Source organism: Plecotus auritus (genome assembly GCF_963455305.1).
Source record: "Plecotus auritus genome assembly, chromosome: 9".
Classification (NCBI taxonomy): Eukaryota; Metazoa; Chordata; class Mammalia; order Chiroptera; family Vespertilionidae; genus Plecotus; species Plecotus auritus.
This window is the reverse complement of record NC_137783.1, coordinates 122,850,476-122,874,479: the sequence shown is the minus strand read 5'-3', so window position 1 is coordinate 122,874,479 and position 24,004 is coordinate 122,850,476. Positions and strand designations below refer to the sequence as shown.

Sequence of the window (24,004 nt, the reverse complement as noted above, 5' to 3'; positions counted from 1 at the left end):
AAGTAAGAGATCCTAAGAGGTACGATTATGCTAATGCTAAACCTATGTCCTTTTCTTTGAGAATTCAATATTTAAACATGTACAAATGAATGAGAGAGAATATAATGATGTTTGATTACTAATGATCCTGGTAGGTTAATGAGATATTTACCCATTAGAAAATGCAAATAGAAGGAATGTATACAGTATGTTGAGAATATGAAAAAAGGAGTTAACACAAAGGTCAGGATTGGTTCTTTCAGTGCTAACATTTCTCTCTGAACATAAATGTAAAGAAGATTTTTTAAAATGTGTGCTACTATCCTAATAGATGGAGTCACGTGCTCTTACTCTCAATGATCATTTCTCTCCTGGGTAACCAAGGAAGGGAACTGGGAAGTGCTAGGCTGTGAAGTCGATTTGAAGTAGCTGTCTTAAAGACCAGTCCAGTAAAAAGAATTGCTTTTGTTTGCATGTATTACTCTTGGAAGTGAGGGTAGAGATATAGTGAAGCTGGGGACAAGATGTGTCTTTTCCATCCCCTTGTGACCATTTAGGTTTTATGTTAAGTATATTTAATAAGTAAACTACTGGAACGATTTTCCCTTTTTTCTTTAAATTAAATTTTCACTGAAGTATATATTATACATACATAAAACTATGTATCATAAGTGTAAAGTTAGCTCTAATATTCAAACTAAAACATATGACTTTGAAAGATTAAGGCCTGAGTTTAAAATGATGCCTTTGCCCTAGCCAGTTTGGCTCAGTGGATAGAGCGTTGGCCTGCGGACTGAAGGGTCCCAGGTTTGATTCTGGTCAAGGGTACATGCCTGGGGTTGCGGGCTCGATCCCCAGTAGGGGGCGTGCAGGAGGCAGCCGATCAATGATTCTCTTTCATCATTGATGTTTCTATCTCTCTCCCTCTCTCTTCCTCTCTAAAATCAATAAAATATATTAAAAAAAATTTTTAAATGATGCCTTTAAACTGTAATATCTTGAGTTTATCCTACCTTTTCAGGGGTTTTCTTGTTCCTTTAGTGAGGGTCTTGAGAAGAGTGGTGGCAGCAGCATGCAAGTTTTAGGAAGAAATTGCATATTAAAGGGCAATGATAACAATGGTAACAAAGTAGTATATTTTCCTTGTTTAGGTTGGGGGAGTTGAGGTGGGGGGAGAGAGAGAGAGAGAGAGAGAGAGAGAGAGAGAGAGAGAGAGAGAGAGAGAGAATCCTGCCATCAACAAACAAAATCACACAAAGCAGGATCCTCATCTGGGTGCAGTTACATTATTTGTACAATGTATATTTATTGGCTTGGATGTTGGTGGGAAACATCTGAGAAGATGGGACTCTGTGTTCTCAAATATGTTAAAAGAGCTGTGTCCCAGAATTGTTCCTGATGAAATTTCAGTTTGATTGTTCTCCTGCTAGAGCTAACTAGATTCTCTAGGAAGCAAGGGTTTGCTCTCCTCCATTAGCTGCAGCAGCCAGAGGTTTGCTAAATAAGACAAATGAAAAACAAACAAGGTGCTATCAAGATGTATTTAAAAGTCTTTCTTTATTCTCTTCTGGAACGAGAACAGCTACAGTTTTACATCTTTTGTAGCTGCATTAACAATACTAACCAATGGAAATTAGTGCTTAGAAAACCTGTGCTTAGGGCTTAGGTGGTTCTCACATCGATCAGTTGAAGCAAAATGCCTAGTTACGTTTTTAGCCCGGTGATAAGAGCAGTGGGGAAATACAAATGGCACGGGCCATTCAGGACACTCAATTTACCTGGAGGGAGATGATTAATGGATTGAAACAATTAGTGAATACTAGGGCAGGACATATATACTATAAGGTTCCTTTGTGTACTTCCAACAGGTCAACCACGAGAAGTTCAGTGTGTTGACGGACTGCATTATGCTTTCTAAGGCAAGCCAAAGAAGAGTCTCAACATATTAGACCAATTTTTAACAACAACAACAAAAAGTTTAAAACTAAAAGTGTTTATAGTTAAGGCACTATTTATCCTATCAAATGAGACCTTTTCCTTTCTAACTCTACAGAAGGGCTCAGCATGCACTTTTAGACAGTCAGAAGACACCTTCCTGACCTTGAAGGCTTTTAATGTAAGCTTTCTGGGGCCTTTCTTTCTTTCCCTATAGACACTGCAGCTTTTACAGTGGTAACACTTTACACAAATGACTCAGCTATTCTTTGCAATAAAGAATATGGCCTTTAAATAATTTCCCTCCCCTTCCCACCTTTTCTGTCTGTATTCTCTGCCTCTTCCTCTCGGATCACTCTTTCTCACTCTCTATTTTCTGTCTCTGTCTTTCCCTCCTTCTGTCATGATTTATAGACATTGGATACACTTCTTCCGACAGATTAAAAAAGCTTGCTCCAATTAAACCCCATGAGGAATGATATTCTAGAAATAAAGCATTAAAAAGGTCTTCATTTGCTCACTGCCTTTAACTCACTAATAGACACTAATATTCTTATGATTTTCAACACAAATTCTTGTTTCCCGTCACTAAAAAAGTTAGGTAATCTTCATGAAAGAGAAAATGAGTCCCCCTGAGTGTGTTTGCATATTAGCACGTAGCCAGGTCTCTGCCAAGTCGCTCTCTGACTGACTGCTGCAGATGCTCTTTCTCAAGTATTCTGAGTCATATCTTTAGTGCAAGTCTTCAGGGACAAACAATAGCACCTGTTCCTCACAAGATATCAGGCCAGTTAGCCCATTCATGTATCTTTAATGAAGCTCTGGGGCAGATGGCAAAAAATAGCATCATCAACAACTTAGCACAGAGAAAACAAAGGGGATGAGTGTTGATGCAACAATTCTGTTTTAGAAATAGGAAGAGACAGAACCTAAGTGTTTCACATGCATCTGCCGCTGTCTGGATTGTCTGAACAATGTGAGGAACACCCAAGCAATTAAAATTCCCTGGCATATAAGCCTAACCAATGTACACAGACAACAGGGGGGTGAGGGCATGAGTGGTGGGGGGCTGGGAGGGGTAATGGGGGGCTAAGGACATATATGTAATACCTTAATCAATAAAGAAATAATAAAAAAAAATTCCCTGGCATGTACCCTATTTGATCAAGAATGTGTTTCCCTCCTTTCCAAAAGGGAGCTGCTTTGGTGAGGAACTGTGGGGGTTAGAATTAATGGACAGTTGTGATTTGAGGCATGCATTGTGTTCCTTTCATGACGCACTGACTGAGCTTCACCTACGATGGGTTCCCAGTTTCTCATTAGTCATTCACGTGACATATCCAGCCAGTTATTGCTGACTTCCAGAGCAATAAAAATAATGCAGTTTCATACTCAGAGATATATTTTTGGCCACATCAAGTTTCACTCTTTGTCTTAACAAAATCTGTTTTACTCCTTTATCTACAGGATAATTACCAAGTATCTGTGAATTTGTGCTAAGGGAAAGCTACCCTTTCCATCAGAAAGGATGCTATTTTGAATTTTTGATAACATCTTGGAAAATACATGTGGAGACTGGTCATTCTTTGATGCAGCGAGGGGAATTCTATTATTTTTTATTCTTTAGTAAACTATTTTTGGAGGCTGCTGTTTCCAGTGTGAGTGCCTTTCTTGGCATGTCACCAGATGGGAAAATAGGATGATGGGAAGGAAAAGGAAAGGCAGGCTTACATTCTTCAGAGCAGGGTCGGGGCTTTTCTGTATCTTCAAAATTCTTTATCTGCCTTAAGCACTAATACTCAGCCAGTGAACTTAATTCAGCTTCCACGGGAGGTGAGTACTCCAGGTGCTTATGTGTTTTTGTGCCACCACCAAGCCCTCTTATCTCTCCCAGCTAACTTGCCCTTGTTTTCTATTTCCCACCTTCAGCCAATAATCTTCTAGTAAGTACAATGAATGGACAGTTATGAAAGGGGGAAATGGTTGCTTTAATTTATACTTCCCACTTATATTACAGTCATGAGCCGCTATGACAGGGTTACCTTCTGAGAAATGCATTGTTTGGTGACTTGTTTGTTGTGCAATCATTACAGAATGTAGTTACACAAACCTAGATGGTATAGCCTACTACTGTAGTTGTAAGTGCTATGCTTTTATACACCTGGCAGCGCAGTAGGTTTGTTTACATCAGCATCAAAACAAGCATGTGAATAATTTGTTGCTCTAGACCAGTGGTTGGCAAACTCATTAGTCAACAGAGCCAAATATCAACAGTACAACGATTGAAATTTCTTTTGAGGGCCAAATTTTTTAAACTTAAACTTCTTCTAATGCCACTTCTTCAAAATAGACTCGCCCAGGCTGTGGTATTTTGTGGAAGAGCCACATGGGGCCAAAGAGCCGCATGTGGCTCGCGAGCCGCAGTTTGCCGACCACTGCTCTAGACATTACAATGACTACGGTGTCACTACACTGTTAGGAAGTTTTCCACTCTATTATAATTGTATGGTACCACCATCGTATATGTGGTTTGTCATTGACCGAAATGTTATTATGCAACACATGACTATTTGCACCGATGAGTTGTACTGGTGAGTTTCCTATAACTGATGGTGGTTGGAAGTATTCATAGACCTCCGTTACCCTTACTAATTTTTAAGACAGATAATTCCTTTCAAATAGTATCACACTGGGGAAATCTGGATAAAATTGTTGGATTATATCAATGTCAATACCCTAGTTGTGATATTGTACTGTAGTTTTTCAAGATGCTACTATTGGAGGAAACTGGGTAAAAGGTACATTGGATTTCTGTGTATCATTTATGACAACTTTATATAAATTACAATTATGTTTATAAAACTTCCAGTCAAATAATTGTTATCACAAAGAATTATATTCCTTATCTCAGTTAGGTTGGTTTAGTAAGAGATGACTTTAAATGGGACTTAAAAGTATACACTTTGAGCCTGATTTACCTGGGACTTGAATCCTGGCTTCACCACTTTTTAATTGACCAAAGTTACTTAACCTCTCACGGTTTTGACTTCCTCACTAAGGGAATGAGAATAATAACAGTAAGTACACCATAGGATTTTGAAGATTAAGTTAGATAGAGCATGTAAATCACTTTCCCTGTGCTGGACATATAGGAAACTGGAAAGGACTAGCTGCTGTGGTTATCATTACCACCACTGTTACTTCTGTAATTAGAGCTAGAAAGGAGCTTTCTATCGTCTCTCAGCCTAGATTCTAACTGGCCACTGGATATTTTGGTTTGTGTTTTGCCCTTGTTTTCTATTTCCCACCTTCAACCAATAATCTTCTAGTAAGTACAATGAATGGACAGTTATGAAAGGGGGAAATGGTTGCTTTAATTTATACTTAAATTAAAGGGCATATTATTGTTTTACTTAAGACAAGTTAAGGAAAATTTTATCATTTGGAGCTAAATGATCATTGCTAATGAATGTATTATAATAAATTATTGGAATTAGTTACAATAGATTTATAATCAAGTTGTTCTGGGTGCAAAACAAGAGAGAAGATAAAAGAAACTGAAACTAAACAAATATAATAGCCACACCCCAACAATACGCCCCTAAAACATAAAATTGTTTTTAATTGCCGGGCTCCAGGTTTTCTCTACTGAAAGTATGGGCACATATGGTTTCCCCTGTTTTCTGTCACTGAAGTCCATGTGATACAATAGGAAAAGCCCTGGACAGGATAATTAGCAGTTCTGGATTCTAGATCCAGCTTGTCATAGGCAGTGTAACCCCAGGTTTGTATCTTTTACCTTCTCTGCTCACCTGGTTCCATGTGAGGTTTGATTTAGATTAGTGATTTTCAAAGAGTAGTCCCTGGACCAGCCGCACCAGCTTCAATTCACATGGGGATTTGTTAGAAAAATACACTCTTAGGCCCCTACCTCAAATCTACTGATTCAGACTTTGAGGGTGGGGTTGAGCAATCTTTATTTTAACAAGCCCTCCAGATTCTGATGCACACTAAAATTTGAGCATCACTGCTCTGGATTATTTTAGTCTACATTTTAGATAGTTGGATCCAACCCAAGAGTTTCTGATTCATAGGTCTGGGGTGGAGCCCCATAATTTGCTTTTTAAAAATTCTCAGGTATGGCTGATGCTGCTGGTCAGGGACCCTACTTGGAGAACTACTAGGTGAGATCAACTCTAAACTCTGTTCCACCTCTGAAGCTATTATTACTATTGCTCTCCCTATGCCTTCTGTTCCCCTCCTTATTTACTTTGACCCTCATTTTATTGAAACTGCCTCTGAGATAATAGCATTGAAAATGTCTAACATTTCCTACCTGTAGAGGGTGATGGACAGAAAGGAACTTCCCTAAACTATTACAGCTTATGTTAATATGAAACCACTATAGCTCTTTGGCATTAAAAAGGGACCCTAGGTAGTTTACTTAGTTTTCTCATGTACATAGCTAGTTACAAAGGAAATATCTTCAGGCACCAAGATTCAAGAATTAAGGTCTGATGCCTAATTGCCATTGATCCCTTATGATATGAAGAGCTTGGGCACCGTGAAAATAAAATTATGTTTTCCTCCTAAGATGCTGCTTAATGAATAATTACATCTTCAAATGATCCCAGTAATACCACCTCTTCTTTTTCACGGTTTTCTAGATACTTGGAATGGGATAATGCTCTGTGAGGTGTGGTGTCTGCCGAGAACATGACAAGCCTCGGCCTGCCAAACTGAATTATTTAGTTGGCTCTTGTTTTCTTTTTTGAATTAGAATTATGGGTAAGATCTACTGTTTCTTCTTTTATCAGTAAATTGATAATTTTCTAGTACTGAATATTCAAACTGCAGTATATCAAAAAGAGAGCAAAGACCTAACGCTTACTGAGTGCCTATTATGTGCCACTCACTGTGCCACCAGCGTTACTTTCCTTGTCTACTAATCCTCACAATAACCATGTAAGGTAGTATCACTGGCTTTGCTTTTTACATGACAGAATAGACTCAGGAAGGTTAAATGAGTGTTCAAGATCACACAGGGAACAGAAGGGCAGTATACAGATGTAAGCTTGGATTGTTTGGCAGCAAAGCCTTTGTAGGCAGAGTAGATTGTGAATAAATTATGTGTGGAATGGCTGAAAGAATGACTAGATCGCATTATCTTCCTAATGTTGACTCTGAACCATAGAATTAACAAGTTGCAAAGGCTCTACAGGTCATTATCTAATCAGGGTTTCAGTTTCACATGTCCTTTCAAGAATTTCTCACATGTACGTGTGCAACCTTTACTTGACCACCTCTAGGGAAATGGCACACACACTCTTTCATCAGTGATTGTTGGAGAACTCATTATTAGAATATTATTTGCATTAAACTTCCCTAAAATCTTTTTTTGAACCTAGTTCTGCCCATTATAACTGCTCAGACTTGATCTGGTTCATCTTTTATATATCATTCCTTCAAACATTTGAATATAGCATATATTTTCTATCCCAAGCTAAATGGCCTCCATTTTTCCCCAGCTACTTCTCAAGATCCATCACACATAATAATAAGTTCATAGCCATGGCTATGAAGGTGGCTCATTGGTTGGAGCATCGTCTCATGCACCAAAGGTTGCAGGTTTGGTTCCTAGTCAAGGCACATGCTTAGGTTGTGGGTTCGTTCCCTGATTGAGGTGTGTACGGGAGGCAACCAATTGATTTTTCTCTCACATTGATGTCTCTCTCTCTCTCTTTTTCTCTCTCTCTCTCTCTCAAAAACAGTGGAAGTATATCCTTGGGCGAGGATTAAAATAAATAAATAAATAAATAAATAAATAAATAAATAAATAAATAAATAAATAAATAAATAAAATGTAATAAATGTTTGTTAAATGATAGAAGGAAAGATTAAATAAATATGATACCTAGACTTCTCACTTTCTTGTTCCCCTTCTTTAGAGTGTGAAGCATCTGTGCTATGTGCTGGGTATGTGAGAGGACCATATTTCCAGGAGTAAATGTAATGATTTCCTTCCATATACTCTTGCACTGAACAATAGTCACCCACAAAGAATACCATGTTTTATTTTCTGACATAGCACAGTGCCCTCAACGTTGACATCTCAGATTTGCATCAGGTCACAATCAGCTGGGGTTGAAAGCAAACTTAGTGTTTTTCTTCAGGGTTAAAGGCAAGACCTGGGCACTAGGGGATCAGCTCCAATTTAAGCAGGCTAAGTTTGTACTCTCACGTACAAAACTTGGGCTTACCTCAGCTAAAATGGGAGAAATAGCTGCCTAAAGCTAGTTTCTTTCACGCCCCACTGGCAAGGTAGTAATTGCACAAAGACCTTTTTATTATAAGTTGATTTTCCTGAGAAATGAATTCAGAAAAATACTGTAAAGTGTTTATTTTTTGCTTGCCCTTTATTAACCCACATCATAGGGCTTTCCCTAGAGAAAAACTGTTGGTAAATGAAACCTCTTAGACCCATACAGAAGCATTTTGCACCATGTCCCTGGCTGTGGAGGGAACAAGGACAGGACAAGGCAAATTAGTGCTATTTAAGCAGGGTCACCAGCCAGTGTGTGGATTTCTGCCTGAAGAGAAGATTTAGGAATTTAAATAGGGGAAGGGTTTGGGGCTGGTAGAATTAGTGGTAAAGGTTTATATCCTAAATAGAATATCATGTAGCCTTTTTATATTAGTAAGGAGGCCAAAAATCCAGTTTGAACTAAAAGATCATTTCTGTTAATACACCCTAGTTTTGACCTTTATATAACAAAAGTCCTGTAGTTCAACTTATAGAATCAGGCCCTGAAAGCCAGGACAAAATCTTCCTGTGATGCTCTCGAGAACCGAGAACCGGGCAGCATGCCTCGAGGAAAGGAGGGAGCTGGGAAATTAAAGTGTGATTTCCAGAGGCATGATTCTGTCATAGCTCTCACTTTCTTTATATGGAATACAAATACTGATATAGAGAGTGAAGATTTTCTATTTTGCATTTTTGTGCTCTTTGATACATTTATTGAGGTCAAATGAAATTTGATGTAGTAGGATTTATTATGAAATGCTCTCTGAATACAACTCCATAATTACTGAGCTACATGGTAGTGCATAAAGCTGTAAAACTGCTTAGCCAGACAAGCAATTTATATGTTACATCGAGGTGTGTATGGCAAAGAATATTAGTTTAATTGGGAGCCAAGATGTAGTAGCCTTAAATCTGAAGAGCTATATGTTTCACATAATGCAGTGAGGCTTTGAAATAAGATACCTAACTGGGGAGACACAGCTTTTGGAATACATAACAATTAGACATCATTTTCTGTCCAAGGATACTAAATACTGTTTTCAAAATAAAGCACAGAATGCAAAACTGGTAAGGGTAAAATCTTTAAACATTGTACAATGTAAGAAGCAACTTATTTCTTTGTTTTAAAAAAGGAAAGAAAATAAAGGAAAAATAAAGTTAAGATAAAAGAAAACCAGTAACTGCAATTTAGTGGAAGCAGGGGTGAAGCAAATTCACGATGAGGTGATGTTCCTGCTGTGCTAATGGAATCTAAGAGAAGGGACTTGTGGAATGTGGCCCGAGTTTTCTGAGGGAGCATATTTGGAATGAGGTTGGAGGTGGGTGGCTGTTTGGGTACCCACACACCACCAGGAGTGAAAAACAAATACTTCTTGGCGTACATTTGCTCTCTGTCTGATCATAGGCTCTCTTCTGTTTAGCAGGTTCAGGGTCACATGCCTCCGCTCATGATCCCAATTTTTCCACATGACCAGCGGACCCTGGCAGCAGCTGCTGCTGCCCAACAGGGATTCCTCTTCCCCCCTGGAATAACATACAAACCAGGTAAGTAGAGAGGGATTTAACATTCTTTTGGAAATGCTAAAATCCACATGTTTTTGCTTAGTAGTCACAACAAACACAGGAGCACATGAAAGAACTATGAGTACAAAGATCATGAAAGCTTATTTAAAAGTAAAATTAGAACTGGGCAGTTAATTGGGAAGGTGACGTTAATAAACTAATTGGTTGCTAAAAACTTTTACTTTCTCTTCTTCCACTTGATTTTTTTTTTTTTTAATTCATAGATAAAGTGCTACTTTCCCTGGGGGCGATTACACATTTTTATTAGCTCTGTCTCATACCTTTACTGTGAATAATTGTATTTGTTCACAGATGCTTTCCTTCCCGAGAGCTTTTATATTCTGGCCGAGTGGTCATGTACAGTATAAAATGTTGTTATTAGTTGTCTGATTTCTCTTGGAAGAAAAATTAAAACTGGATTGATTTAATTAACTTACCATTAATAGCTAAAATTCTTTTTGATGTCAGTCTAAATAATGAAACATTCAGTAGTATTTTCTCATTCATCTTGGAACCTCAAAAAACAGGTCACATAACCTTGCAGTGAAATATGTTTTGAGATGATTTAGCAAATGTTATGATTTTTCTTTATTCCTCTGAGTTTACTGGACTCCTAGGGAATTCAATTAGGGACACAGAATGGTTTGAAGCTTCTTTCAGAGCCTCCTTGTAAACAGGGCTTTAAATGTTTAAAGATATGTTGCCAAAGGAATCCAATGTAAGAAGATAGTCAAGTAAATAAAAGTCAACCTTAATTTCATTTGTGCATTCTTTGTAAGTGACCTCAGCTCAGAAGTAGTGACCTTGTTCTACCCATTAATAATTTCTGTGTCAAGTTCTTTTTAACATATTAACCTGCTTATATTAACCACCGAATCTGTGTGTAACAAATCTGAGTGCATCAGTTTTTTTTTTTTGTGCGTGGGGTTTACAAGGTGAACAAAGGTATTTTAATATGCTTAAAGCACTAATAAAATATAAATCACTCTACTAAAATGTTTGGTAAGAAAGTTTACTAAGTAGCATACAAACAAACGTGGTGAATTTTGATATCTATTTTAACTGCTTTTTGCTATTGATTATTCTTTTGCATGTGGCGAGTACACCCTTCCTTGTAAGGCAAGGTAAGATGTGTGTCAAAACTCAAACGATTTCAAGAATAGAGATGTCAAGGCATTGGCTAATTTAAGGACTGACTTTGAAAATTACTCAGATTGAAAAAAAAGTCAATCTTTAGTATTAAAGGATTTTTGGACACCTGAGTGAAAGACATTTGTGGTATTCGGATTGCTAAACATTGATTTTTCTAGAGCAGAATCTTCAGAACAAGTTATATACCCTATAAAGTTGGGATTCATATTAAGGACAGGAGTATATTTTGTCAGAGAATATGTTTCTGTCAGTGCAGTGCTTCAGTCCTTCTCTGTTCCCTGTAAGTATTTCTGAACTGTTCCTTCGTCTTGAGTATCTTTGGAATGTTGATGTAAACTAAATTTACTGGTTTATCCTGAATCTGAGTTTGTCATCTCTATACCAGTCTGAGAATCCTTTTAAATGAACTATATGTGGAAACTCTCTATTTAATTTCAGTGTTTTTAAATTGAAAGTTCTCCACACTTCAAAATTGGGTATGGGCCTTACTTTCTACTAGACATAGATATCCACATAATTAACATGTTACTTACCTAATTCTGTTAAAACAACGATGACGTTTTTCATGAGGACAGATATTGTTATATAGTCAATGAAGTTGGACCATTTTTTAAAAGTCTTCTCATACAGCATCAATGAGATTATAATATGTAACTAAGAAGAATATAGAGATTTGGACAATATGATGCAGGCGTGAGTTAGCTTCATTGAACAGCATATGTGCAGCGCAGGGTAGTGTTCTGGGAAGCAAAGTTGTATTTGATTATTTTGGCTAAAACCTTTTGGTTAAGGCAGGACAATAGATTTGGACATTAGGACAGTTTTTTAATCCCAGGCAAGGCTGGTGATAAAAGTATTTTCTGGTGACTACTAAGTTATGTCAGATAAATTAATTAAGCAGAACTCTATATTCTTTAATATGTTGGCTTATCTAGGCTTTACTGTATATAAAAATTATACGTAAAAAGAATTAAAGTTTTATGTTCTTACACTATTAGTAGAGAAATCACATATTCAGGAGACTTAATCTATTCAGTGTTCTTGTCATTTGGGGAGGAGAATTCTGGACCAGAGTCTGAATTTGGACCCGAGTCTGGAGTAAGAAAACTTTTTTGCCATAAACTGAGCTATGGTAATTTCACTTGAAATACACATGAGACAATGACTGCATTTTTAGAAGAGAGGAGCTTTGTCACCTATGAAAGCTGTGCAATGATCACATAACTTGATATTTTGGTCCTCTAAGCAAGAGGCTGAGCAAACACTGCCTTGGTCTTCATAAACTACAAAATAAAGGACTCCTTTTTCCCTTTTCTACCTTCCCACAACCTAAAACAATTCCAGAGAGCTTATACTGCCAGCTGATCGAATGATCGTCTTGATTGCTGACAGTCAGGCCCTCCTTGGGGTGATATTCACAGTGGAAGTTGACTGTTTCTGAACCCATATTAGCAGAGTCTAAACTAACATATTTAGGGCTCTGGGACTTCCCCTCAGATAGTTTGCCCGTCGCTCTGGGCATTGCAGGGTTCCTGTGTGTAGTGAACAGCAAGCAAGCTCTCCCACCTCGTTGGCTTACTGAGGAGTGTTGCCCACAGGAATTGTGCACGTTAATGAACTTTTCCTGTGTTCCTACTTTTCTGAGACTATTTTTCCTATCATGAACAGGTATTAGATTTTGTCAAATGCATCAATTGAGATGATCAAGTGGGGGTTTTCCCCCTTTGTTCTATAAATAGGATTCTTTTAGATGTTGAACCACTCTTGCATTCTTGGGATAAATATTACCTAGTCATAGTGAATAATACTTTTAATATGTTGTTGGAGTCAATATGCTAATATTTTATTGAGGATCTTTGTATCTATATTCATAAAGGATATTGGTCTGTTTTTTGTGTTTTTGTTTTCCTGTGATGTCTTTATCTGGATTTGGTCTCATTACTGAATAGTTAGAAATAATATTTTCTCTCTCTCTCTCTCTCTCTCTCTCTCTCTCTCTCTCTCTCTCTCTTTTGTTGAAGATTTTGGGAAAGATTAGTGTTAATTTTTCTTGAATATTCAATAAAATTTACTGGTGAAGCCATCTGACCCAAGACTTTCCTTTGTTGGGAGGTTTTGATTACTGATTCAATCTCTTTACCTGTTATAGTTCTGTTGGTATTTTTTATTTTTTCTCAAATCCATTTAGGTAATTCGTGTCTTTCGAGAATTTGTCCATTTCTTCTAGATTTTTTAATTTGTTTGGTGTACAATTGTTATCTAATGCTTCTTTGTTTCATTTAGCATTTATTGAGCACCATTTATTTGTCTATAAACATATAAATAATAAATTTTATATACTAGCAAATAAATGAAATAAGCATTTATATAAAATAATTATATAAATATAATATATATTCAAATTTAATTTTCATAACAATTCTAAGATAAAAGTAGCATTATTTCTATTTTGTTAAAAGAAAAAAGAAAACAAAAGTCAAACAACCAAAGAACTTGTATGCATATACTAGTATTCATAACCCATGGACACAGACAATAGGGTGGTGAAGGCCTGGGGCAGGGGCAGGAAGTCTAGAAGAGGTCAATGGGGGGAGGGAGGAAAGGAGGTCATATATAATATTTTCAACAATAAAGATTTAAAAATTAAATAAAAGATGCTCCTTGAGAAAAAAGGAGGTCAAACACATTGATTAACTTTTCTAAGCACTCCCATCTAGGAATTAGCAGAGATAGAATCCAGACTGGTTCTCTGATTTGATATTTTACACTCTTGTGGACACGGTCTAAGTGTGGATGACATTAAGAAAAATCTGGTGTTTGCTTTTTCTGTAGAAAAAAGAAAGTGACTTATATGTATGGGGTTTCCCAAATGATATCTTATAAAGCTGGGATTTCTACCGCTTCCAGAATTAAATCATAGGTCTGTAACCACTGTTGCTGGAATACTTTTAAATCTATCTACTTGAAATTAAAGCATATTAGTTTCTTCATCTTAGTGCTCTAATTTTTAAATAAAAATTTTGAAGTCCAAGAAGAAAAACTGTTCATCCATGTAAACTAATCCTCCTTCATATATGGAGCCTATATCATTGGTGAGCTAACATTAAGGCATAAACTGAGTTGATATTATAATTTTTTTTCTTGTAATGGGCATGGATTTATATCAGTTCATCCAACCTCACTTATTTAGTTGCTATTGTGACAAATTCCATGGATTTTTATATATTGGTCAGAAGTGTGGATGCGTCTATGAAATAGGTGAAGAAATTAAGATTGATTCTTAGCTTCTTTGAAGGTATCAAAAACAAGGCAGATAGCCTGGCCAGCATGGCTCGGTGGTTAAGTGTCAACCTATGAACCAGGAATTTGTGGTTTGATTCCCTGGTCAGGGCACATGCCTGGGTTGCAGTCTTGATCCCCAGTGTGGGGCATGCAGGAGGCAGCCAATCAGTGATTTTCTCTCATCATTGATGTTTCTCTTTCTCCTTCCTTCTCCCTCTCTGAAATCAATAAAAACATATTTAAAAATAAACAAAAAACAACAACAACAACATGCAGATACTCTTAGGAAAACTCCTAAGATCAAGACTCTTCTCATCATTGATCTATTCTTTAATGAACAGAAAAGGAGCAATTTAGCAGGAGAAATAAGAGCATGCTTAGCAAAAAAATTTTTTTTGTCCAGTTGTCTTCAGAACAAATAGAAGGTTTTGTTCTATTTTTAGGATTCTAAAAGTGTCACCTATTACCTGCTAACTTTTGTGATGTTTCACAAAGATAAATTCAGATTGATTATGGCAATTTTTTAGAATATAGAGGAAGTGTAATATTTTGCTACTCTGAATACATACATCCAGGCAAGATGCAAAGTGGTATGTCCAAGTCTATATTGATGATAGTGATTGAACTATTTCTATATTGTAGCAAGAATGATGATAGCTTATAAAAGTGGAGTCTATATATAAGTTATTTGGCAACTCAAGTAATTTGCCATAAACCTATGATGCCATCACACAATAATCTGTAAGAGAGTTAGGGTCGGTCGTGTAGTGAATTTTTCTTCTGTTTTGGAGTGTGCAAAGTAAGGTGTGAGAATTTGAGCCAGTTATCTGAAGAATCTTTGAATCCTGTCTCCCAGTTTAATGTATTTTTCTTCTCTACTCCTCCCAAGCTCTTTAAATGATTTCCTCAATAGGTTAGTATCTGAAGTGAATATTTCAGAAGACCACAACCATCCCAGCCCCTTGTCTTTTTGAAGAATCAAACTAAATGGGCAGAATTTTACCTATGGGATTTTTGACTCTCTAATGAAAGTGGAATTTCTATCTGAATTACACAAACTACGAGTATCCTTGTAGGAGGTAGACTGAGTCCTAATTCCCCCTCCTCCTGTAGTTAAGTCTGAATAAGTTTTGGCTTCATTTTGGTTTCCCTGAAAATTACACAATGTACTTTCTGTCATTCAGGGACTCTTACTTTGATTTCAAAGGAATGTTACCCAGTGTGATAAGTGAAACGAATGTTAGGCACATGTCCCATAGGTTTTAAATCCTGTTTCGTATGTGTTCTGTAATCCTCAGGTAAAAGTAGTCACTTAGAAAATCTAGAAGGCTGGAGAGATGGATTTGCAGAATGGGCGTTCTTTCCCAGACTACCTCTTGGAGGTTGTCTTCGAACACCAGAGGTGGCAGGAGCCAGAGTACGGCAGCGCCAGAGCCAACCTGTTCCAACAGGCTTCATCTTCCTTTGTACAAATTTAAAAGAATGGGTGCTCACGCAAGCATTTCCAATCCAGAGACAAATTTGAAAAAAATTGCTACAACATGTTGACTGATTCCTTGCCAAGTCAGCCACTGAGAACTTCTTCTTGATCACTCTTACACAGAGGAAATTAAAGGGGGCTGGGGAGAGCACGTAACTTTGTTATAAAAAATTAAACTTCCCAACACCCTAAATCCCCCTCCCTCTTATATTTTCCTCTTCTACTTTTATAATGCCCCCCCTTTTCTTCACCCTTATCTTCTCCCTCTCTTGACTTTTCCTTTTTCTTTCTCTTCTAATTATTTTCTGTGATAATCACTGTTGCTCTAATGTATTCATTTTCACTTTTAATATCAATACAATGATATGTTCTGGAGAAATAGCTTTGCAAACATTATATTTAAACATACAGATTTAAACCAGCAGCAAAGTTAGAAACGCTTTAAAAATAAGCTTGTCAGCAGTAGAAAGAGAGCTGTTTGTAACCAGCAGGTGAGCTGGAGAGTACTACAGGGTGTGGTAGAGATAGTAATAAATTAACTAGCAAGCCAAAAACTATTTAAAAAAATGAGCTATTTCATAGCATAGAAGCATGACAGCTATGAAAAAAGGAGTGCCCCAGGGAATTCTTTTAGAGTTTGATTTTTTAAAATATGTTTGACATGAAAAATGTTTTAGTACAAATAAAGCAACTGGTATTAAACTTACAGGGAGGGGGTTTTGTGGTTTAGCGTTAGTATGAATAATGCATGATATTTAAAGAAAGAATAGCTCTAAAATGTTCCAGGAGGCAGTCCATGTTGATAGTTGGAATGGTGATTTTTTTCCGCCCTATTTTTGAAGCATCATTAATTCAGCATCGTTTTGTGATTTTTTTTAACCTGATCAGATATCAACAGAAGAAATACTATTTGACTTAGATAGGAATATTCTTTCATCCGATAATTTAATATAAATATCAAGGAGATCAGTAGAATTATTTAAGCATAAAGCGACAGTCACTTACTATAAAAAATAATTTGGCCTAGTTAACTTTTTTAAAAAGCTCATGCAGCACTGCGAACCAAAATCAACCTCATGGAAGGGGAGAAACAAGATCAGATATTTTGAACATTACTCCATAGGAGACCAGCACAGCATAGTGCTAGTGAGTGCATTGTAGCAGCGCTCGTATGCAATCAGAAGCCAATTGTTACTGGACTGCACACGAGCACACACTGTGCTCAATGGTCTGATGAGGTATTATGGATATGATGCAAAGAGACTGTGCAGATTAGAAGCTAACAATTTGTTAAAAGTGAAAGTGACTAAACATGTACACTGGGCCAGCTGAGTAGCACTTCGTGTGGCAGGCAGGATGTGGCCCAGGGAAGCGGGGCATCAGGAAGGCCCCAGGTACTGGTGTCCATGCAGAAAAAAACAAAGAGGTTTTGTCGCTTTCCAGTTGACTGCCACTGTTACTGTGATTCTTTCTACACCGTCTCTTCATTATACATTCAGTTTTCAGTGTGGAAAAGTTCATGCAAAACAGCATGATTATTACAAATGTCAAAAATGTGTGAAGGAACAGCCTATTAAAATATAGCCCAGAGATAGCGCGCGACACTGACTTTAAATGAGTGGCCGGAGCCAAAGCGATGCTCCATTTAATCCCTGACATTGTGTGATTTATACACAAGTATTCATTTTTGACCTCGGTTACCACGATCACAATACAGTCCTCAGTGCTTTCTCTTGGTCCCTCAGGTTGCTGCACACAGCCTGTGCTCTCAGGTCACCGTCGGCACCTCCGTCCCCCTATTTAGGAGGGGCCTGGAGTCAGAAACACGTTAGGATGTAGCATTGGCCGCTGCTGAACCATGCTCAATATTTTCCGAACTTTAATGGAGATAGTCCATGTAAAACGTGTGGTTACGTAATCACATCATCAAGGAGTAAGCGATAAGTACCTAGAGTGCATGGTTCTGTACTAGGCTCCACAGAATTAATCCAGAAAAATAATGTTTCCACTCCCAGGCATTGGGATACCAGGCATTTCACAGAATGTTGCCAGATAAGAGGAGTTTCCCTCTCACTGCTATCAAATTGAAGAGGTTGCATTTTAAAATGTTTTCTCTATTTTTTTTTTAAATAAGTATAGTTTAGGGTTATGGGCAGTCAACAGATCATAATCTTTTTTTGGCCTCTAACACTCTGCCTCGCTTACCAAGCCAGTTTTTGTTGTTCAAATACAAAAGCCTTAATGCTTTCTTAGTGAACCGAGTGTCAGCCTGGCTTTAAGATATTTTTTTTACTCTTAAAAAAATGATGTATTACAAGATTTGTAATGGAGTGAACATGCTTGAATTGCACATTAAATTTTTTTAACATCACATTCATGTTTTGCCAGTTTGCCTACCAGCTATCTGTTAACAAAAAGTTCCGAGGCAGCATCGCAAGTCTGCGCCCAACTAAGCCTTTTGTTTCTGCAGATGTTTGGGCTTAGAGCAACGTTGTGAAGCTCAGGCAATCCCAGGGCCCTGTTTGTACTTGTCTGCTGCGATTCCCTGTGCATTGTCTAAACCTGTGCGCATTGTTCTTTCCGACAGGCGATAACTACCCCGTGCAGTTCATTCCATCCACAATGGCAGCTGCTGCCGCTTCGGGCCTCAGCCCTTTACAGCTTCAGGTAAGTGCCAGAGGAAAATGTGGGATGCCCGCCAGTGCTCTAGTGGAAAACTGCTAACCAGCTGTATGCTAAATAATGGCCCGAATGTTAAATAATTTTTTAAGCATAGCCTGGGAGGATTAACACCTTATGTACTTACCGTACTGCAAATAGGAAAGTGCCCGTTTCAATATTTTTAAAGGACAAATGACACGATGACTTAGGACTTTATATTCTCTCTCAGGTGAGTTCATGGTTTCACAATTTCTTTATGGCTGGCTGCTATTGGCTGTATTAGCTTTCTCCTTGTCAATTTTCCACCCATGTCTTAGTTTATGTCAAATTAGCTTTTACATATAAGCATCAAAACAGAGAACAGTGTTGGATATTTTCCTTCTAGCAGTGTTGGATATTTTCCTCATAGAACAGGTGGAAAACTTTTGAATAATGAACAGGTCGTCATTATTACCAAATTACTTTAGCTACTTAGTAAAATGTAAACATATTGCACCTGAGCATGTGTATCCTCACCTCATCTTCTTCCTCATTCCAGGTTGAAAATCTGGGCACGGAGTCTGACCAAGTTCTTTACTTAAAAGCTAAACTTGGGGAAAAGTGTTTAGGAAGCTGAATAAAAAATCATCTGCACCTTGTCTTCTTCACAGTAAAATGAAGGGTTTACAGTAGGGCTAGGTGATCTTTACACCCTTCCAACACTGCCATTTTAGTGGGAAATTGACTTTAAATGAGTATGTATTTTTAGCAAAAAGATAATATTAAAATAGTGGTTAAACCTTCAGAATTTAAACATTTAAAAATATGTGATAACAATCAACTTTCATTTCAATACAGTGCAGAGTTTAAAAATAGTATTTTATTCTTATAATTTATTGTGATTATTTTTGAATTTTCTTAAATAATCTAGAAAATAGCACCTGGCTAGACATTTTACTTTCTTCGTTGCTATTCCCTACATAACCTCAACATTAAAAAATGTACAAATATTTTACCTTGAAAAAAAAACACCATTATTTTGACCATTTTCAATTAGGTCTTCAAGTAAGAATTTTTGCAAGACTTTGAGTGTTTATCCTAAGCCTCATCCAGAAAGCCTTGTTATGGATTGCCCAGCAGAACTAAAAGTTTTGCCTGTAAGAGTGGCAACCCTACCTCTCTTCCAAGCCTTCTCCTTCCCCACTACTAACACTGGAAATTACTGGGATTGGTGAACTCTAAAGAAAGCCTCACTGCCAGGAAACCGAACCTACTTCTCCTTTTTAGATAGCTATGCTATGGAGTGTATACCCTTGAGTCAGAGGCAAGAATAAGAATCAGTGCCATTGTTTGATCTTAGAGCCAAGTACCAAGTTTCTATGAAGGGACATCTGGGTCCTAAACCTTCTGCTTTCTATGCTTTGGTGTGGTCAATACCCTGGATTTAGAAATATGTGTTCTGTTTCATGAGTTCTGACAGTGTGTTTTGTCTTTTTTTTTTTTTTTTTCTGAATACGCTACTAAACAGAAGGGTCATGTCTCCCACCCACAAATTAACCCAAGGCTAAAGGGCCTAAGTGACCGTTTTGGCAGGAGTTTGGACACCTTTGAACATGGTGGTGGCCACTCTTACAACCACAAACAGATTGAGGTATGAATACTTCCATTGGTGCTTCATTGGGTGGGGGACTGGATTGTTCAGTCATACTCTAGGCTTTTTCAAAAGTGGCAAACACAAAACCTAAACACTGCAACATGATCATTTCCTACTTCTAATTCCTAAGGAGCCTCCTTTTTGCTCCTTTTCTTTCACACACACACACACACACACACACACACACTCCACACACACACACACACACACACACTCCACACACACACACACACACACACACTCCACACACACACACACACACACACACACACACACACACACACACAGCAGATGTCAAACCAATGCCCCTGAATCAGGTTGTTTATTCCTGTATATGTATTTAGGCAAATTTTTTACAATATGTGTGTTTTCAAACCATCTTTATTTTCTTTACTTATTTTTACTTTTTTAAATGTGTAGTGACGTATAATGTTAAAAAAACACACACACTTAAACATTACAAAAATCTCAACTGACCACATAAAACTCTGCCAAGTTGATAGAATACGGTTCTGCTTGTACAGATAAACAACAGAGGTTCAGAGAGGTCAAGTTTTTTAACGTGGATTCAAAGTTTTTACCTAGGATTTCTAACTCTACCTAATTCAGGTTTCTTAACTTAGTCTTCTCAGGCTGAAGTAGGGATGAGTGCCTGGGCCTGGCTGGTTGCTTTTCACCCCATACATTTTGATAGGATTCTTTTCATATTGAACTTCCAGGAAAGCTCTTAGTTAGTTAGTTTTTTTTTTTGTCTGTGTGTGTGGTACTCTTACTACTTGGGAGAAGATGGCTTATATGGCTCTTTTGAAAACCAAGTCCTTTTCTTCTACAGGGACCTAGTTGTTCTCTGATTTCATGCTTGATTCCTTTCCTATATCATTGGTGTTCCTCTTCGGGACTCTCAGGTACTGGCGAGTTGCCAGCTAGCTGTTGAGTCACAAAAAAAAAAAAAAAAAAATGGAGACAGATTACCTCAGACTGAAACACACTTTGACTTTCTCGGTTAGATGTAGTACTATATTTTATATTCTAACCAAGGATAGGAAACCCAATTCAAAAAAGAAAAGCAGAAAGTAATTACAGCTGGCAAACGTTGTATATTCAGCTTCTAGTGGCCCTGCAAGTTATACATATTGCATACTTTATATTCAATAAAGTGTCCATGTGACTTCTTCTCTGCTGCTTTTGAATCTACATTTTTGGAAAACGGTAACGTTTACTCCAGAGAAGAAAGAAGAGGACAAGATCAAAGGCCAGCTTGGAAACAGCCTGGGAAGAGTTCCAGAGCTCGCTGCCCCCTTGCTCCCACCCGTTCCCTTTGATATGCACTGTATGGGGGTTTCCACCCAGGCATGACCGGGCATGGACTCTCAGTATCTGCTGTCTGCTAGACAGTCAGAAAGGATTTCTCTCCTAAGGCTTTTGGATGTAGAAAAGATACCATATCTCTGGACATTCTGAAAATCTATGTTTAGGATTGATTGCTAAATAGAAACGGGGCATCAAGAAGAAGCTTTCCACGTGAAAACAGTTAGCAAGCTTACCCCCTCAGGGACAGTTTGTTAAACTTTTAAATACTTGAAAGAATGTGAAAGCAGGTGACCTCCTCTCCTCTTTGACATTTATGTTCTCTTGAAGTGTTGAGGTTTATCCCATCAACCTTCTCTTAGCTGGTTTTCTACCCAGATTTTCGTTTACTGATTTTTCACAAGTCACTTACGTTGACTTCTTTCTGTCACAGCATCATTGGCCCCTGATGCTGTCAAGTCTGGCTTCTGTCGGGCTTTGATGCCATAATGTCATACATGTGAGGGCCAGATCTGGGTGTTGCTGTAGCAATGCTGATCGAGAAGCACAGCGTATGCCGATGTCTGTCACTTTTATTAGGCTAAATAGAGAACCCATTTAAGCAGGAGCCCTCACCGCTTTGCAGTTTGAGTTTGGGTGGTTTGAGAATTTCTTGGGTTTCTGTTTATCCTTGCTCTGTTTTCTTGTTCCATTTTTTGCAAGTTTTTCCTGCATGTTAGGAAACCTTTGTTCTGTTTGCTTGTATGGTACCCTGGTTAGAAAAGCTCGACCTTGTCTGAAAGGCAGATTGCCTAAACTTTCCAGGTGTTAGTCTAACATGTTTATTGGGACGTTTATGAACAGCAGAGTAGACACTCATATCGAAGCTGCTACAGACATTAACATTTAAAGTTTTGAGCAAAAATAGAGAGAACATTTAATAATATCTTGCTTTATTGATTTTAAAGTCTGCTTTCCTTTCTAGCTAAGGTTTTCTCCCCTTCTTGGACAAGCTAATATGTCACAGCTCCAACAATCATTATCATGATAAACTGTTGATACTAAGGAAGCATTGCAAGTATGTTAACTTGTTTTATTTCTAAACAGAGATTCTTAGGGAAAAAAAAAAAGTCCACAATACGTACATACCACTACCACCACCACCACCACCCCCCCCACCACCCCCCCACCACCACCCCCACACCCGCCCTGCTGCGTTGCTCAGCACTGGTCCTATCCGATGTCACAGTTAACTTGTCCTTTAAAGGTTGTTACTTCTAGCAGTTATAAGCCTGGATAAATCTTAACAGTGTTTATGGTCACAACCTGGAAGCCCAACATTTTGTTACCAAGTAGAGAAAAGATATTTGAAGTGGAAAGACCCTTCTTACATTAGTATATTCCAGTTTTATCTTTCTCTGGAATAAAGAAGATGCAGGAAATATTTCTTTTTACTTCGTTGGTTTTCTGAGCTAATCTAAGGCATGGTTTTTTTCTGTCTCAGGGGCACAATATTAGAAGAGAGCAGGCCAAAGAATGCTATTTTTAGTTGAACAGTTCAGCAGATGGAGTCATGAATACTCATATATCTGAAGGTTGAGGGGCTTGAACCATTAATTTTGATAATGTATTTAACCCTGGGAACAATCAGAAACTGTAACTCTAAGGTTACTGTGTTTTTGACCTTTAGAGAACAAAGGGCGTTTGCTACAGTAAACAATATATTATATTGCTACTTATTCCAATTCTCTACCCGGATAAATTTCAGGACCAGTTGCCATTTGCTTTCCTCAGCTATGTTAGCATTGGTCCTTCAAGTAAGTCAAGAAGAATGTTAAGGAAGGGGGACCAGTATAATGAGGTGGTCATGTAAATTTGGCCTTTAAATAGCTAAGATGTTAGATTGTTTCTGAAGAAATATCATCTTAGAAACTAAGCTCTGAATGACTTTTTTTTAAGAGGAAAAAGTGGTTTCAGTGTATTGATTCATTGTAGGTGATGACTTTCAATATAATAGATCCTTAAGGTGATCTTGTTTAATTTTGTTTTTAATTAGGAGTAATGTTGCCTCATAGTTGTAGCTTATAGTAAACACAGTCTGGAACCATGTCATGCAAAATGTTACACCTGTCTCATGCCTTCTTATTAAATGATACATGCTCTCTTTAGCAAATACAGCAGTTAAATATCACACAGCTTAAGAATTTCTAATTAAAACATCTCCACATGTCAGCATATTGGTAATGTATTATTTTAATCCATTTATTTTGTTTATGAAACAGTGACATATGTTTAGATTGTGAAATATATGAGCCTTAAAAATCACTTTATTGAAGAAAATTAATTCCTACAATACTGTCTCGGTAATGTGTTCACTCACCCAGTCAGTCAGTGGCGGCACTGCCAGTCTTAATGTTGGGTAGACATACTCACCAGTTTTATCTGCACAACAGTCTCAGGAAGAAGCAATAACAGTTCTTTTTCTTAGCTCCAATGGTAAGGCTTTCTTTCTTTACTTTTCCCCACCTTTACTCATTAATTGAAACCTATCCACCCAAAACACATTTTGTTGCTGCTTCTTCTTCTTCTTTTTTTTTTTATACAATGAAGGATGGGACTGTGTGTAAGTATAAGGGATTCTGAAAGACCAATCAAAATTAAAAACAAGCTAGTTACCTTTTCAAAGTTAGACATAGTAATTTGTTTGTCAGCAGGGAGATGTTTGGGT

At 37.6% G+C, this 24,004-nt stretch overlaps 1 protein-coding gene across 1 annotated transcript in view; it reads left to right on the top strand.

Moving 5' to 3' along the window:
- Positions 1-24,004, top strand: part of SOX6 (SRY-box transcription factor 6) — a 386,487-nt gene that overhangs the window by 256,853 nt on the left and 105,630 nt on the right. Inside the window, exons 7-9 of the mRNA XM_080642731.1 lie at positions 9,640-9,763; positions 18,283-18,362; positions 19,864-19,986. Coding sequence (XP_080498857.1) covers positions 9,640-9,763; positions 18,283-18,362; positions 19,864-19,986 — 327 coding nt within the window. The remainder of the gene's footprint in view (positions 1-9,639; positions 9,764-18,282; positions 18,363-19,863; positions 19,987-24,004) is intronic.